The 18,891-nt window shown below is 41.5% G+C and overlaps 1 protein-coding gene across 1 annotated transcript in view; it reads right to left on the bottom strand.

Moving 5' to 3' along the window:
- The window catches only part of bean1 (brain expressed, associated with NEDD4, 1), a 60,215-nt gene that overhangs the window by 19,732 nt on the left and 21,592 nt on the right, over positions 1-18,891 (bottom strand). Inside the window, exons 3-4 of the mRNA XM_086258865.1 lie at positions 3,592-3,795; positions 3,000-3,135 (exon numbers count right to left, since the gene is read on the bottom strand). Coding sequence (XP_086114991.1) covers positions 3,000-3,135; positions 3,592-3,795 — 340 coding nt within the window. The remainder of the gene's footprint in view (positions 1-2,999; positions 3,136-3,591; positions 3,796-18,891) is intronic.

Genomic DNA, 18,891 nt, shown 5'->3' with positions numbered 1-18,891 from the left:
CCAATAGAATGTAGTGTGTAGCTGAGGAAAGGCAAAAAATTCCATTTGACTTGTTTTTTCTTAATATTTTATTTTCAACTTTTGCCAGAAAAAAGGAATTTTCCAAAACCAGAGACCTTCCTGCGCCGTTAAATCTAAGTAATTATCAAATGGTATGTGTAAAAAAACCAAAGCGTCCTTCTGTTTCCAATTTTAACAGGTGTCTAGCAGTATTTTAGTTTCATATTTAGTATACAGACATCACTATGGTACATTTTCATTTACATTTTGTTGTAATAAAGCAATAGATGTATAGTAGATTAAACTTTAACTCTTTTTTTTTTTTTTTTTTTTTTTTTGGCCTGTCCCGTTTGGCTCTTTTGCCATCAGAATTGTTGTCTAAAGGCAAAGAAAGATGCCCAACGGATTTACTTTACCAAACTGACCATCCCAGCCTTGCCGTAATGGTCCATTTGATTCACCTTTTATTGTTTATTTTATTTTCACTTACTGAATACGGGACAGACTTGACTGGGGGAAAGAAGGGGAGAAAGAAAGAGGGAAAGAGAAACAGCTGAGAAGAGGGACGGGGGAGAAGGGCAAAAGACAAAAACCAACAGAACGGGCAGAGAAAAAAAATGCATATATCGATCACCTGGATCACCTGCTGAGAAAGAAAAAAGAAAGCAAGCAGAAGAGAACAAGAGTAATAGAATAAACAACATCACAATGATATGTGGGAATATGACAGTAAATACTAAATGTTAAACATTATTGTGCAGCACATAAGATCAACAGAACACAGTGTGCTTTGAGGTAGGAGCCAAAAAGGGTGTAGTTTGTGGGTGTGATCACCCGTGTGTACACCTGTGAGCATGGACGCGCTTGTTTCCTTCATGTAATAATCTGCTAGAGGGTGTGGGGGGGCCACAGCCCCGTCCTCCAGGGCGTGAAGCAGGTGTGGAGGAGATCAAAACTCCAGACATCCAGAGGCCCCCAGAACACAAGAGACCAAGGAAGACCAACAGAGGGGCAGCTGCGCCACTGTCCCGGAAAGAGCTGAGGAGAGTCCCAGATGAGGGCTCACTCAGCAGCCGCGGAGCAGAAGCCAGGGGGAGTTGCAGTGACGCGCCCGTGAGCTCCGCCGGCAGCCAGCTGCGCCTGAGTGACCGAGCCCCAGGCCGAGAGGCCGGGGGCACCCCACCTCCGAAGTGGCCCGAGCGAGCCCCAGGCTCCAGGCCCCGATAAGCGGCCGCCAAGGAGTGAGCCGGTGTGTACCTGGACGCCCATCCCCGGACACAAAGAACCACCAACGCACCGATGTCTGAGGGGGTCCGCCACTGGCAGGGGAAGTGGTGGTAGGGGGAGATAGGCCTCCAAACCTTGGAGGGCCTGAGATGTCCCCAGAGAGGTGGCGCCTGACACCCAACCTGACATATAGACACAGACATACAGGCACACACAGATACAAACATCCATTCCCACCCTCATGCTCTCATATGCACTTACTCCACACTCAACCAACGTGGAGACAGACATAAAGAGACGTTGTACACACGATCACACTCCCCAAGCGTACTCTACAAACCGGGTCTAGGTGCCCCCGCCCCTGGAGGGGGGAACTGCACCCAGACCCAGGTGGTGTTTCCCTTTTCCCTGCGGTGGGGGGAGGCAGACCGCCCCGACTCCGCAGCAGCAGGAAGGCTCCACACTCCAGACCGCAGTCGGACGGCCAACTCCTCCTCCTAGTCCTAGCCCCCCTGCTCCAGCAGGTCGCAGAGAATGGGGGTGAGAGAAGACTGCAAACCTCCCTCCACCCGCTCATTGTAATGTTGATGCATGTGTGTTCTAAGGTGCATTTAAAACCCAGGAGGGCTTGGAGCTACCTGCCAGAGAGCAGCAGGTAAGCGCATGGTCCCTCCTGCTAGCCCTCAATGTCTACGTGTATTTAAAATTGAGAGGTGGGCAACGATGCCAGGGGTGGGGTGTACACCCTGATGGTACTTTGGACTCCGTGTATCGTGCCCACCCCCAAGATCCTATATGTATGTGTAATGAGAGTGTGAGTAATGTGAATGTCTAAGTTGTGGGATAAAATTGAGGCAGAGGCAGCCAGAAGGGGACAGAGGGGGGGGGGGTAGCCTCCTCTGCACCCTGGTGACATACCCCTACTCCAAGGCCCTGCATGTGTGGGTGGTTGTGGTGGAGCGGGAAGAGGGAGGCAGCTGGAGATGGGGAGGGAAGGAAGGGAGGGGCAAGTGACCCCTCCCTGGGGCCAGCTCCCCCGCTGACCCCAGTAGGCACCCCCATACTCCGCGACCCGCCAGGGAAAGGGGGCCCAGGCCCATCCAGACCGGGCCCAGTGCAGCAGCGCCGCCCGGCCCCACAGAGCCCGGGACAGTCCACCCAACCCCACCACAGAGAAAACTGCACCCACCCCACCATCCACTCATCTTCCAGACTACATAAGACAATAAACACCCAGGCTGAGATCTTCCTCCACCTCTCCTGTATCTCCCCCTCCTGCAGAGGGAGCTCCTGAGGAGAGGAAAGCTCCTGCAAGATGTGACAATCTCCCCCACCAGTTGAAGAGCCCCCCAGGTGGCTCGACGCACCGGCGGCACCCTGCTCCAGGGCTGGGCCCCCATGCACCCACCCGCCCACAAACCCGGCAACACACCAACCAGGACCCAAGCCCCCGAGGCCCGGTCCGGGTCCCAGCCCAGAGACGGAGCGCCCCCAGAACCTCACGCCCATCCCGGACCCACCCAGGGGCAGCCAGGCTACCAGGTCAGTAACCCACGTCCGTCAGCACAGACCCTCCCCTAGCCCCGCTGCACGCAGCCGCGAGGAAACAGTCACCTGAGAGCCAACAGAGCCCCTAACCGGACATGACCGCTACCCCGGGTTGAGCCCCCCAAGGAAGATGCCTCCGGGGAAACTTTAACTCTGAAAATAGGGTTTTTTATTTGAATACTGACATCTGTTACACAGGCTTTTTAAATTCAAAAAGCACTTACCGTGGTGGGGAGTCAGGATACACACTGTTTATCTGAGACTCTCTGTATGAGTCAAAGTCTAAACCAGGAGGAAAGTCTTCCAAGCAGCTAGACCTCAGTTCACCTGCTGAACCTCCATAAGAAAAACTGTCTTGTCCTGTGGAGACACAAAAATCAACTTCATGCTGTGCTAGAATCAGACTTTTGTCATCTGGGGACATTCAGTTACTTCAGCGTGATGAACTAAGGTTTATTTGAACCTATTATGTGGTGCTCTTCTACATGGCATCTCATCTCATACTCCAGCTGTGCTTTACAGATCAGCACCGCACCACTGTATTTAGAGCCAACTTTTGCATATTTCAGTCTGGTATCATGTCCTGATCCTCACCGTAATTAACCCCAAACCTAACCAACCAATTTACGTCAATTTAAGCTCGTAGCATGACACTCAAAAAGATTTAAATGTATAGTCATACCTGAAGTCGTGGACATTGTATCAAGTTGCGTATTAACTTAATGTCTTACGATGCTGTATTTACATTCCAATGGGAGTCTGAAAAGCTACCAAAAAGGAAGTTCTAGAATATGTCAAGGTGTGTCACAGACTGACCATAGCTTGCTCGAAGGTGAGGGTTTCGGAGTCGACTGTCTTTGCGCAAGCTGCCGACGATGATGGTGATGCATGAGAGGAAGAGGACTAGACCTATAACGATCCCCGCCACCACCAGCGGAGACACCAGGAGAGATGCCTCCCCTCCTGACTCCCTCTCACTCCGGCAGTCTGGGTACTCCCCATGGCTCTGGTTGGAGCTCACTGTAGGGAAACAGAGAGAGATGGAGATCAGGGTGGAGTGTGTATTTGTGTGATTCAGTGTGTTTAACTACTTTAAAAAATAACTGAGGTTTGAGGGAGTGCACCCTTAAAGTTAAATATTAAACTGTTTGCAAAAAGCCAACAAAAAAAATGAAAAAATGAAAAAAAAAAAAAAAACAATAAAACTTGATAGTCAACACTAAAGAAAATGTAAAAAGCAAATTTCCAAGAATTATGAAATGTGGGCTTAATAGTTTTCCATTTCTGTTTTATTAATAAATACTCATAGACATGCAGCAAATGGTACAATTTCCCCACATCTACAAAGACAGTCTTCTAGTGCTATCTGTCCATCTGTACATTAAACATGTATCCAACTTGGTGTTGTGAAGCTGGAGTTGTGAAGCCAGTGTAACCCAATGACACATTTCTCAAAATCAGTCATCACAAGCTGCACTGCTGAAGCACTTTCAGCTGTCATCTCTTGCACTATCCGCCTCCTGAACCGTCAGAAATAGCATCCATCTATTTTGTGAATCAGTGAATCAGTTCAGGGTCAAAGGAACTGGAGCTAATCCCAAATGTCGTGGGGTGAAAAGCAGGGTACACCTTAAACGTGTCACTAGAACATTACAAGGCTAACACTGAAAAAGACATCTACGTATTTATGGCACAGAATCGCCAAGAATCACCAATTAATCCAACATTCATGTCTTTCCATTGTGGGTAGAATCCATAGTTTCCAGATGAAACCATTGTCCTGTACCTATAGGTGTAATGAGCTGCAGCACAGCTGGATGTTACAGTCATGTCAAACATCCCATGGCTTGTAGAACCACCTTAAGCAGCAATCATTTTCCCTATGACTTTATCAGTTTCTCACGTCGCTGTGGAAGAATTTTGACCCACTCTCTTTTACAGTGATGCACTGGTTTATTGAAGTTTTTGACATTCGTTTGTACACAGCTCTCTTAATGTCCTACCAGACCATTTCAATCAGATTGAGGTCTGAACTTTAACTGGACCATTACAACACCTTCTTTTTCAGCCATTTCGTTGTAGATTTGCTGCTTTGCTTGGAGTCATTGTCCTGTTGCCTGATCCAATTTTAGCCAAGCTTTATCTGTCTGACAAATTGCCTCACATTTGACTCCAGAATACTTTGGTATAAAGAGAAGTTCATGGTTGACTCAATGCCCAGGTCCAGCGGCTGAAAAATCAAGGTTTTTACTAAAGTGATGCTGTGCATTACTTTTCGCAAAAGGTCGGCATTAAGTTCTGTGAAACCTCTCTTTGTCACATGACTGTGGGGGCATTTGTTTCTCAGTAACATGTGAGTGCTTTAAATTAGTATAGTCATGTCCTTCCTGCGAAAAGCCCTGATATTACATTATGGAGCATTATCATACATCATCAGCTGTGCATTTGTCTGTCTCTTGTGGTAGGCAAAGCATGCTTTACCTACTACATATATGGAAGGCAGAAGCATTTGTAGTTATTCTCCACCACCAGATGACACCATAAGTTAACATACAGTGTTGTTTTCTGAAATTTTGTTCCTCTACATATTTGGATTTACTTGTCCATAAATAAATGAAAAATTGGTCAAAGTTAAGTTTTCTACCCATCATCCATCTGTTGATCAGATATCTCGTTTTATGACCACAACAGTATGCCAGGGGGTCATGTTATGCAACTGTTGTCTTGCCCTGTACACATAGTACTGCCTCCTCATTCTTTCTCCTTCCCTTCATCTTCCCCCCTCTTTTCCAGCTCTCTCTCCCCGAGGACTTATTCCATTTCAGTGTGTGACAGATAATTAGACCTAGAGTCTAGGCACACAGTCCCTCTCTCTCTCAGTCATCATCATCATTAGATTACAGACTGGATCCTGTTCCTCTCCATTTCTGTTTAATGTCTCATCTGTCTGTTTGTTCTGCTTCTCCAGCATCAGCCTGTTTCTCTGTCTGCCTTCTTATCTGTCTTCCTGCCAATCACTTGGAATCAGTCTGTCTACATTCACAATGCAGGTGAAAGAGAAGACTTCTTTATTCTTTTCCTTTATTTTTCTGTTGCAGTTGTTTTGTTCACTCTGCACCAAAAGTGTTCCGATATTGTCAAGCTATTTATTTTGTTGTGGATAATTAATGCCATTTAGATTTATTATTTATGTATCACTGTGTAGTTTAGATGTTATTTCTCCATATTATCGGAGGATGAGCTCATTGATGCTTCTATTAAAGGATCATTGTGCAATTCTATAGCTCACCCACTGTGTGTACTATACCAGTTCCTCAAAATAAAGTATGCATTCTCTGATTTGACCTTAATTATCTTCTTAAATGATGCAATGCTGTTTTTATGTATTGTTAAACATGCTGTAAATGTACTGTATTTATTTATTTAACTGTAGCAACACAGTGGAGATGAATATTTATAGAATCAAAACCTTAAAATTCAATTTACTTTTCATGACTAAATTCATGCTAACACATTCATCATGTTTCTTTTTGTTTCTTTTTGTCTTTAAAAAGGCAGTGATTTAAACAGAAACTGTATTTAATCCATATATTGAAGTTAAATATCAATAGAAAAAAATGGTCCCATGATCCAGTCACGTTTTGTCTAGTTTTTTGTTTTGTTTTGTTTTTTGTGTTGCTGATGATAATGGTTTTAAATAAAAGCAGTCATCCTAATAATCAGTTTCACAGTTTAACAGGCAGGGTAGAAATCCCTGCCTGTAGAAATCCGTGGGATAGAGGCAATTCAGCAAGACATCTCCCCCCCTCCCCTCCTCCCAAACATCTCCCAGTGTCACAGTGGATCAGGTCAGGAGACAACTGAGGAAGCTTCGCCCCAGAAAGGCAGCAGGCCCAGACAAGGTGTGTCCTAGGATGCTAAAGGCGTGTGCTGCTGAACTTGGGGAGCCGCTACAACGAGTCTTCAACCTCAGTCTGCGACTGGGGAGAGTGCCCGCCCTATGGAAGACATCCTGCATCGTCCCAGTCCCCAAAAAGAACCGGCCCAATGAGCTGAATGACTTCCGACCGGTGGCACTGACGTCACATCTTATGAAGACTCTAGAGCGGCTCTTCCTCAACCTCCTCCGACCACAGGTACAACATGCCCAGGACCCACTACAGTTTGCATACAAGGCGGGTGTCGGAGTGGAGGATGCCATCCTGTACCTCCTACACAGAGCCCACTCACACCTGGATGGGGGAAAAGGCACGGTCAGGATCCTGTTTCTTGACTTTTCCAGTGCCTTTAATACCATCCGGCCCTGTATGCTTCAAGAAAAACTGAACAGGATGGAGGTGGACCCCTGCCTGGTGGCTTGGATCTCCGACTACCTCACCGACAGACCACAGTACGTCAGGCTGAAGGACATCACGTCTGACACAGTGGTCAGCAGCACAGGAGCACCACAGGGAACTGTGCTGTCCCCTCTTCTCTTCACCCTGTACACCTCTGACTTCTGCTACAACTCTGAATTATGCCACATTCAGAAGTTTGCAGACGACACAGCCATCATGGGGTGTATCTGGGATGATCAGGAAGAGGAGTACAGAAGTCTGGTGAGGAACTTTGTCGCATGGAGTCACACAAACCACCTGCAACTCAACACCTCAAAGACTAAGGAACTGGTTGTGGACTTCGGGAGGTCTAGAGCAGGTCCACTGCCGGTTCAGATAGAGGGGGAGGAGGTGGAGGTGGTCAACAAGTACAAGTACCTCGGGCTGTGGGTGGACAATAAACTGGACTGGTCATGCAACACAGAGCACCTGTATAAAAAAGCCCAAAGCCGACTGTACTTCCTCAGGAGGCTGAGGTCTTTTAACATCTGCAGGAAGCTCCTGAGGATGTTTTACCAGTCGGTGGTTGCTGGAGTACTTTTCTATGCTGTGGTGTGCTGGGGGAGCAGCACAGCAAAGAAGGACTCATCCAGGCTGGAGAAACTGATCAGGAGGGCTAGCTCTGTGGTCGGCATGAAGCTGGACTCTCTGGTGACAGTGGCAGAGAAAAGGACATTAAAGAAACTGATGGACATTATGGACAATGCCAGGCATCCTCTGCACACGGCCATAAACAACCAGAAGAGTCTGTTCAGTGACAGGTTGCTTCTCCCAAAGACAAGAACTAACAGACTTAAAAACTCCTTTGTCCCACACGCCATCAGACTGTTTAACTCCTCCCTGGAGGGGAGAGGGAGGGGAAACAGGAGGACAAAGGAGGGGGGAACAACTAAGCTGTAGTGCCTCTTCACCTCACTGTGCAATACCTTTTGTGCAATACTTTTGTAAATAGTCAACGGTGCAATAGACTCAATACTTGAAATGTGCAATTCACTTGTATTTTTATTTTTATTCCTATTTATTCTATTTATCCCCTTCGTATATTTTATTTATATTGTCTCTGTATTTATATATATATATATGTGTGTGTGTGTGTGTGTATTATATATATATATATATATATAATATTCTGTAACTCTGTAACTTCTGTCGGTGCTGTGCTTTTTTGGAAATCGAATTTCCCAGAGGAACCCACCCGAGGGATTAATAAAGTTCTATCTAATCTAATCTAATCTAATCTAATCAATTCGAACTGGGCAAGTCCCTTCACCCATCTGCTCCATTTGAGCTCTGCACTGCCTCCTGGGTACGACTCATCGGATCAGAGACTGGACTATTTAAACAGACAACCGATCCAAACTTCCTGTATTGGGGTGTTGGTTCCACAGATCGACACAATATAACAAAAGTTAGAAAATAATGATGATAAATGAATGAAAGTGCCTATCAATTATTTATTCACATAACATGCACATGCAAGAGACAATGTGGATACTGTGCCCAGTAAATCACTTCCTTAAAATTGTTTGTCTGCTTGCCAATCAATTCCACTTGAACTTGCGGTACAATCAGCTGATTTCAGGAAAATAGTGACGCAGTCTACAGCACGGCTATGGACATCACTTTTACTTTTTTTTTTGCACAAAAGGACAAGAGCATGATGGTAAAGTGCAAACTGTGTCCAAGACAGAACTTTGAAACACGCAGACAGCATCCTAACACTAAGCTAGCCAAAACCAGAGTGATGTTAAAGCTGAGTGAACCGATCTTGAACTTCAACAGGTAACAAAAGCAGTGATGAAGAGTCAGGCTACAGCCTCCATTTATACCTGTTCATGTTTCTCAGGAACCCAATGGGAATCAGTAAGAGCACTGATAAGGAGTCAAGTCGATAAGTGATGCTGACAATGGAAATGGAATTGCTAAATTCTTAATTTCAATTAATGCTTGATTTCCATCCTTTGTGCACATATTAATCACAAATTCCTTCTGGAGTTCAATGAGGGACTAAAATATTATTATTATTAACTTAGGTTTGTGTCTTGCTTGTATGTGCATTTGTGTATTTTAAAACATGTTTAAAACAATTTAACTATTATCTGGACTCAGTATTCAACAAATACTGAGGTTATGGAGGTGCATTTGCATGCAATCCTCCTTCAAGCCCACAACTCAAAGGCTGTGTGTGTTGTGCTAAATGAAACAAAGATGAAGGAAGAAAGGATGGAAATCTTGGTTTATATTTATCCACAGCAGAGGCAAAGCTAAAAAACAAACACTAACACAAATCAGAACTACAGCAGCCCACGTTACCAGTTGCCAAATATTTTTGGCAATGCAGCCAAGTAGCCGTGGAGAGATACAACATATAGAACTGCGCATTTAAAGCTTTGCATAGCATTTACACCAAAACAACACAGGAATATTTTGGAGTCACTAGAACTGGAGTCTGGAGACACAGATGGAGACATCCATCTGATGTTTCCTTGCTGTTTCCTTTTAAAAAAATATTTCTGTCTTCAGCTGCAATGAATGTAAAGCAGGAGGAACAATCAAAGTCTCTAAATGATTTACAATCACAATATTATTTTCATTTCAGTCTCTGGGCTTCTCCATTGCTTTTTTCTTTTCTCTTTCTCCCTTGTATGTCTACGTCTATAATTCTGTTGTCAACAGTAATTTGGTTTAACACATTTCCCCGAGAACAGGAAAATGTTCTCTCACCCCAAATGATTCTCAGCGGACCTCTTTACTCTCTTGGTAATGTTTCCTCTCTATCACACTTCTTTGTCTCCTCTTTCTCTCTCCCCTAACATGATTTTCTCTTCAATTCTCTTCTCATCTCTTCCTCAAAAACTCCATTTTCTCTCATTCTCTCTAGATAGAACTCACAAGGAAATCTATAATTGTATAGATTTAAATTTGCATAACCCTTGCTTCCTTCCTTCCACACATATGCACATAAACATCTACCTTTGTGAGGAGATTCACTGACATAGCCATCACAGCTGAACACCTAACCCTAGTCCTAACCTATAAAATACACTGCACAAAAACACTGCCTTAAGGGGACACTAAATCACAACAAAACAAAAACAAAAAAGTCAGTTAAACTTCAGGAATATCAGTCTCTGCAGTTAGGAACCATAAACAATTGTGAATCCAGTTCACCTGCTTTGACGTATATGAAAGTGACAACGGGTGCACTGGAAAGGCAGCAACAAGCCAATACACCCCACAGGGAATAGTTTTGCAGGTGGTCCATTCAAGTTGCACAGGCAGTCTAGCTCATGGCACATCAGTAGGTGCTGTCACAAGAAAATTCATCTCCCAGCACAGTGTCAAGAATGTGGAGGAGATACCAACAGATAGCCCTTTATACAAGCAGAACTGGGCAGGGCCATAATAGGACATCAATCAAGCAGCAAGACCAGCATTTGCTCCTTTTAAGGAACATGAACAATGCTTACACAATGATCTCTGGCAATCTATTCATGTGCATGTTTCTGACCAAGCTATCAGGAACACACTCCATGATGGTGGTGGTAGACCCCAGGATACCTTAGTGGGACCTGTGCTCGCAGCCCAGCGTCATGCAACTGGCATTCACCAAAGAACACCAGAAATGTCCACTGACGCGCCGTTCTCCTCACTTAGATTGCAAACATCCTAAATTTTGCAACTGTGTCTCTAGAATCTTTCAAACCTGTCACATGTGAACCTTCTCATGTTTGATTCTGACAGGTTGGTCAGAAACATGGACATGAGCCAGTACTCTGCTGAACGTTATTTTGTAGAGCCCTGGCAGTGCTCCTCCTGTTCCTCCTTACACAAAGGAACAGATACCAGTACTGCAAAGGTTGATGCCCTTCAGTGGTCCTGTCCAGTGTTCCTTGTGTGTCTTGATATCGCCTTCATGCTCGAGACTATGCTGGAGGACATGGCAGATCTTCAGCATGTAAGAATTTGTCATCCTGTTTGAGCTGGACTAACTATTGGTTTAAAACTATTTAGACTATTTACAATGTTATCTTTAATGTCAAATATATAAAATAATAATCTAACACATCTGTTCATTTGCATACTTAAATTTCTAATCTGTTTCCACTCACAGTGGCAATCACTTTTGCTTACGCTTCAATAAAATAAAGTTTTATTAATGACAAATAAAGTGTGACTGGTGCACATGTGGGACATATTTGTCGGGGGTCTCCTAAACGTCTCCCGAACAAATGCAGGAGTAGTCAGGAACCATTCAGTGTGTATAGTTTATTCCTCCCAGGTGCACAAAAGATTATTTACAAAGAAAATAAACAACTGACTTAATTCAAAACAAAACAAAAATCTGTATACAAAACACAAGCGGCTGAGCCAGTCTGCATGTTACCCTCAATGTAACATCTCACAGAATGCCCAGGTAGGCCCTGACGGCCCCACTGCCCCTCCCACTAGGCATAATAGTCATCCCTTTATCATTTCTTTCCCCCAAACACTCTTTTTTCCTCAGCATATTTCCAGCTGTATTCCTACAATACATATATATATATATATATGTATACACACATTTATGGCCACTTCCAGGCAGCCTACAGTGTTTCACAATAACAAAAAACAAAACAAAAACAAAACAAACCAAAATAATGCAGTTCACGTGACCTTTCCAAGGGCGCGCAAACCCACTATTTGAACCCCGGAACACCATAACATCGGCTTGCATAACCACTCGTATGATCGGCGATCACGGAGAGTCTATGCGACCGGCTTTATTAAAGGTGAGTAAAAAAAAAAAAATGTTGGCCACCCTCTGTGCCGCTCAAAATATACCTCTTACCCCTTCCTGTTATCTGCCCGGTCGACTAAAAGACGCGCAGCCATGGTAACCCAGCGCTACAAGTGTAGAAACTAACGGTGGTGGTGCGTGTATGCGCTCAGGTCAGCTGTCTGCGGCCCGGGACGGTGTAACTCCGTCACATATTTAACAGCTGGTTCTCTCAATTGGTCTGCAGCTGACATTATTTACAATTCTGTGTATCTTCACAATTAGAGATTATCGTGCTAATTTAAAGACCTCATAATGTACCTGCTGAGTGATAAAAGCTATGTTGTTAAATCCCTGCTATAAGGAAAAATTGCTCTTGGACATTCACGATGCATAGTCATTCATTTGAGCTTGCTCACTGGGATTGGTCAATGCTCTCTTACAATATCTTAGATCATCATATAGCTTCTTACTTCTTATTGAGGAAGAATTTGCTTCATACAGCACCATGGATTTTATTGTCCTATAAGGCAGCTGGGCAAGGCTTTTGTTCTTTCCACTTCCAATATGATTTAAGACAGAAGGAGAACTTAAGTGATACATAGAGTAAAGTAAGAGCGCAGGGAGAAGGCAAGCACAATAATTTTGGAGTGAGGGCGCAGGAAAAGGAAGAGGGAGGGAACCCTTGTAATAAAAGATGATAGTGTTATATTTCACAAAACCCTGAGGGGACTGGATGCACCTGCAGAGATAAGGTACAGAAGGATGAGAGAAATTTTGCTTGTATGTATGTGTTGGTGATTCTGGGTTAGATGAGCCTTAAAGTGTAAATACTATTTTAAAAAATTACATTTAGATAAATAGGTTATGAAGCTTTGACAACACAAACTTCCACCAAAGCTCACAGGGAGAAGTTTAGTTCATAAACTCAAACTTTGTTAAGAGAAGCTATAAACTTACTATGGTATGGAAAACATGTGGTTTTGTGTTAGAAGGTTTATGCCTATTATCCCCAAAACAAAACATTTGGATGTATTTATTTGTATTTAATCGGATGTATTTATTGGAAGTAAATTAATGCAGACTTTAATTCTAAGAATTTCAAATATACACCAAAAATTATCATAGTAAAATAAAAGCCATGCAAATTCTGACACAATAACCTGAAAAAAGAGAAAATGCAGATTAAAAATATACACTAAAGGTACCGACTCACTCAAGACAAAGCATAAAAGTAAAAACACTTGAGCACCTGTCATTTAACATAAAACATGAAGTAGCACAAAGGACCACTGTGGCGGGGCGTGGTCTGCGATGCCGCTGCAGGCGAGATGGACACGCCTGCGTGGCATCTGCAGTCATGCCTCACCTGCATAAAAAGCTGGTCCTGACTGCCATGATTGTTGTTGTTGGTATGTTGGTAGTTGAACTGGCAGCGGGAGAGCTGCAGCTGTGTGTTTGAACAGCAACCATACGTGTGAAAACTGGTGTTAATAAAGATGGTGAAGAGCACAGGAATGTCATCGGGTCTGCCGTGGTTTGTTACAAGGACTAATAATAAAAATTCCAGACAATTTAAAACAGACAGAGGGAATGAAAAATAAGTAGGAGTCATCACAAAGAACACTTTTCATACAACAGCCACTAAAATTATCTTGAAATTCATTCTGAAGCAGACATGAAGTCAATGCAGAGACTTCATAACTGGTGTAGCCATGTAAACCAGGGTGTCATCAGCATAACTATAGAAAAAAAATACAAACAATTGTGATGAAATATTGCAGTTAATTTTAAATTGGTTGAGATGTTCAGTGTGATGACTTTCAAGATAATCTGGAGATTAGTACATCACAGTCATAATGGATTTATGACCTCAAAGTTTGACTGGACAGGAGCCAGGCTGACCCACCAATAAAGGGCCTGCTGAACCTCACAACCAAAGAACAACTGAGTATCCAGTATCCAGTTCTTTTTCTTACCCGTGTTATTATTTTATTATTTAATTTGAGTTTTTGATAAAGAAAAAAAAATGTTTCTTTCTTTCTTAAATATACACATCCCAAACATGCTTTTCCTGAAAAAAAGCTCTCTGAGCTGTACTTCATTATTGTTTCAACTCTTACCTGGGAGCATAACTGCAAGAAGTAATATTAGTGCCACATTAAAAAGAAATATATTCATAATTCTGAGAATAATCTAGAAAGTTTGAGGTTGAAATCAAAATACTATTCCAGGAAAAAAGAAAAAGAAAAAAGAGAATAAAGTCAAAATGTGGAGATTAAAGTTGTCGTTTTAAGCCAAACAACTGCCTCGACTTCTGTGTGATCTATACCTTGTGTTGATGTATTAGTGAAACAGCTGGATCAGCTGTTATATTATCTCTTGTGATACAACGTACATCCTCTTTATTGCACTGGGGTGTAGCCATTAGTATCATGCCATGCCTCCTGATAACATTTCCTATGGGTAGCATTAGATTTTTCCCATTTCCCATTGTTATTATTTTAAGCTTTTCATTTTCTTACTTTTTGCACTGTACTGTATATATCTACTTTTGTATTGTTTTGACTTTTTTTCAAACTGTTATTTTGATTTTAATGTCAAAATTTTGACTTTAATTTCAAAATGAACTATTTTTTTCCTGAATGTGGCCCTAATGCCCCGTTGTAGTCTGTGTTTATGTATGTGGAAAAACTTGGAATAAACATAGCATTTTAATCAGAAAACAAACAAACAACAAATAAATAAAAGAAAGGTCTGGCATGTACTTTAGAGGTTTTATTAAAGCTGTATTTTAATGGTTATTGGAATTTTTTTTCCAATAAGAATTGTGCTTTGTACATATATGCACACATTCCTGTTTCATATGTCTCATTACTGAAAAAAAAACCAAAACGGATCCTCCAAACAAGCTGGCTAGGGCTTTTGTGCCCGGGCTTCTGTACGTTGATGATTCGGGCATGAATATAAGCATGTATCTAATTTCACAATTAATCCTTGGATATTTATCTGGTGTTAAAGGTCAAACTGCATCTAATAAATGCATGTGTACCTATCCAGACTGGTGACTCACTAAGGGTGTCATAAACTATAAAGGTTAGAAGCTTCTCATATTGACTGCTGTTGTGCATGCTGCATCACTTTATACATTAGCTGCACAAATTATACAGAAGCATCAAGCAGCTGCTCGAATTCAATCTGACAGCTTGTCATTATGTGTTACAGCCACCTTCTCTTCAATATAAAGTATACCATAGCACTGACTCAGTGTACATCCATTGACACTGAGGCAGAAAGAGTTTCTCCTGGAGAAGGGTTTAATAGGAAAAAAGAAAAAACTTAAGAAAAAGAAATCAGCTCAAGCCAATAGTGACAACTCTGTCAGACAACGAGGATCAAAGAAAATATCTTAAGGTATATGACACTGAACTCAAAGTGTAGAAAAAGTTATTTGTGCCTTATTTTACAATAAAGTTTCATTGTGAGGAAGCATGACTGATTCTCAAAAAACTGCTATAGGGCTTATTTGTTGACTCCAAACGACTTAGGAAAATCATGAAAACCTAAAATGGTATTTTATCAACTCAAATCATAAATAAATTACCTTTTATCTTTTCTCTCATCCATCTAAAAAGTTAACATTTTCTTAGTACATCTCAACTGAAAGCATAAATTCATCCTTTATTGTGGGTAGGGTTTTTTTTTTTCTTGAGCGACATTGTGTTTTTTACTTGTATTGCTATGTATCACTTTTATTTTATTTATCTCTTTAGTTTCAAATAGTTTTACAGCACTTTGTTTGAAAGCTCTTTATAAATAAAGTTATTATTATTATTATTATTATTATTACTACTACTAATGGAAAAAGTGCTAAAGTGTGCCTCATACGCCAACAGGGAGTGGGTTTTTAAAACTAACAGGGACACCAGTAAGAACACAAAACATAAACATTGCAGAACCGAGAGACGGCGTGCCATGACCCCCGGTGCCATCTTGAACACATACTCGGATCGACTCATCATGGGTTGCCACGACTCTATTCGGATCGACTGGTTTTCCATTACAATCCAGTACTACCTAATGTGCGTGATTTCGTCATAGCAACACTGCAAAGCGGGGTGGGACACTCTCACGACTCATCGAGTGACGCTACTGAACAGCCAACCGGTGGCATGAAGTCTGATGACTTCACATTTTAGTACCTGCTCAGATCACTTGGAACCCCGGCCGAGCAGGTACTAAAAAAGTACCTGGTACCACGTACTATGACCTACTGGAAAACCCTGAAAACCATGGTGAACCGCTGTGACTCAATCCGAGTAGGTACTAATGGAAAAGGGGCTTTTGTGCTCCTTAGTAACCATCTTCTGATGGCTGCTGACAGAAGGATAACATGCCAAATCAGAAAACTCACACTGATGGTCAACCAGATCTCAAGACAATAGAGCACATTTGGAATGTGTTAGAAAAGGAAGCTGGCATCGTGGATGTTCAGCCAACAAATTTGCAGCAACTGTTTGATGCTCTCATGTCAAAAGAGACCACAGTTTCTGGGAAATGGTTCCAAAACCTTTCTGAATCTTTGCCATGAAAAATTTAGGGAATTAGGTATAAGTGGGTCAAATCAAGTGCTAGCAATCTCTAGCTAGTGCTGGATTAGTGATTAGTTATATTGTTATGAAAACAATTATTATATATACAATATTATGACATTTTGTTTTTTTTGTAGGTGTACTGCGATATACATTAACATAACAGCTCTGATGAAATATGATTTGCCCTGTAAAGCCTTAACCATTAAATAATTGCCAGGAAATTATATTTTTTGAAACTATAATATTTACTGAACATTCCAACAAATTTAATTAAAAGAAATAAAATATCAATTTTCATAATTTTGTATCACTTTTACTACATTTGTGCAATTTTTGCTCACAGTCACACTGTGTGTGTCTGATTGGTTAGCTACAATGGTAGATAAAGTTGTGTCGAATAGCAGATGTGTATGTTGTGACTTGAAGAAATGTTTATTCTATGTGAGTAATAGCAGAAACAAAATCTCATCTTCAAAAGAGTATTAAAGTTTGACCACCCTTTGTAATAATTATTTAGAAAAAAAGATTAATCAAGACGCACTATACAGTAAGTCATTAGGAGATGTTTCTCATAACATAGCATGGAGGATTGCTGTAGGCAGTAGAAAGATGAATTGGTTTTGGTGATTTTTCTCTTACCTTTAGTAACATACCAAGTTAGTCCTGTTCATCTAAATATTTGCCTAATTTATATAAATAAATGCATTTCTTGCATATAGTTTTTTTTTTCTTAAATAGGATCAAAGGAAGAGTTTTTTCCAAGGTAACAACACACGATCAAAAAATTGCATAGGAAGTAAGTGAGTTGTTTTTAGGTGACTGATTTTTTTCAAAATCTCTGTATGTCTAGAAAATGTGTTTTAAGTGAGCTCATTCATTAGCTAATGGACAACATTTAGCACATTTGACACTGAGGGGCAATTAAGGCAGTTACACATAACAATCAGTATCAATGCAATTCGTTCAGGATGCTCATTAGGGTGCATTATCATCATTGCAAGTGTCTGACTACACAGCAGGGGTTTCAAGCCAATCAGCCTAAGTGATATTGAAGACATCTCAACCACAATATACGGCCATTTACCTTGTTAGCATGCAGTCAATTAATTAAATGTGCTTTTCAATTTGAAATGGGGACATTTTGACAGCAGTATTATGGATACATTTACAGTTGCACATCTTTTGATTTAAATACTATGACTGATTTTGTGTCATTCAGTATTCTTTAATAGCTGTATGTCTGTTTCTTTTTGACCTCTCCAGTCTTCAGCGTTAAAATAAAATCTTCCATTAGTTTTTTTTTATGAACCTTTAAAAAAAATCAAAAAACTCTTTGGCATCCAAAAAGGGTTTAATAAATTAAGCGTTTTCTATCATTGAGGAACACATACATCCTTTCCCTCCAATTTTTATGTACATTTCCTGTTCAGGATTCTGTAGTTACAGGCAAATATGCTTTAAATGTTCCTGTTGTTGCTTTTTTGTGGATGGCTATAGCAGAGGTGCTAGAGTGGGGCATCTACAAATCAAAAGGTCAGTGGCTTAATCCCTGACTCCTACAGTCTATGTGTCAAAGCATCTTTGGGCAAGATCCTCAGCAAATTCATCAGTGTGTGTGTCAATGTTTGATAAAAGTAGTTAGGTATAGGTAAGCTGAATGAAAGTGTGTGAATGGGTTAATAGATAGTAGAAGAACTATGAGTGCTCAAATTGAGTAGAAAGATGCAGTACCAGTATACCATTTGACAATATTTTGACTAATTCTATTCTAGAATTTGGGCCTAAGAGCCGGCATTGTTGTGCATCGATCATAGGTAGAGCCTAAGCGCAGCTTAGCGGACCAACATCTAGATGTTGCTGCTCATTATCACCAAGGTCCAGTTTCAAAAATATGTGGAACAATATTTCTGTTGGATATTCTTGCTTGTGCTCTTTTGGATCTTTCATCCAGCTGCCAAGATAACCAAAGTTGTACCATACAATGAGTTGATGTGAAACTCAGTGTTTAAAACAATGGAAATTACCACTGTCTGTGTTTCTTAAGCTGCTTTTTTGAAAAATGTTTATTCTTTTTTTTCTTTCCCCCTTTGTAGTAAATGACACAGTTGCTTCCTTTTCATGGTCAGGCCAAATTTTTTGCCAATCAGTATTCAACCTGCACAAAGCTTCATCTGTGTCACGCTAAACCCATCTCACTTTTTTGAAGAGTGCATACAAGCACATCTGGTTATGTACGTGCAATTCTTACCTCTCCACAGCTAAACGGACACAAATGCACTACTTTTCCAACCAGACAGCACAGACATACAGGGAGTGCAGCATTATTAGGCAAATGAGTATTTTGTCCACATCATCCTCTTCATGCATGTTGTCTTACTCCAAGCTG

This window comes from Aulonocara sp. 'chitande type north' Nkhata Bay, linkage group LG13, assembly GCF_057382095.1.
Source record: "Aulonocara sp. 'chitande type north' Nkhata Bay isolate Kocher_YH1m ecotype deep benthic linkage group LG13, A_spYH_male_GT1.1, whole genome shotgun sequence".
In the NCBI taxonomy this organism is placed as follows: Eukaryota; Metazoa; Chordata; class Actinopteri; order Cichliformes; family Cichlidae; genus Aulonocara; species Aulonocara sp. 'chitande type north' Nkhata Bay.
This window is presented reverse-complemented; position numbering and strand designations above follow the sequence as displayed.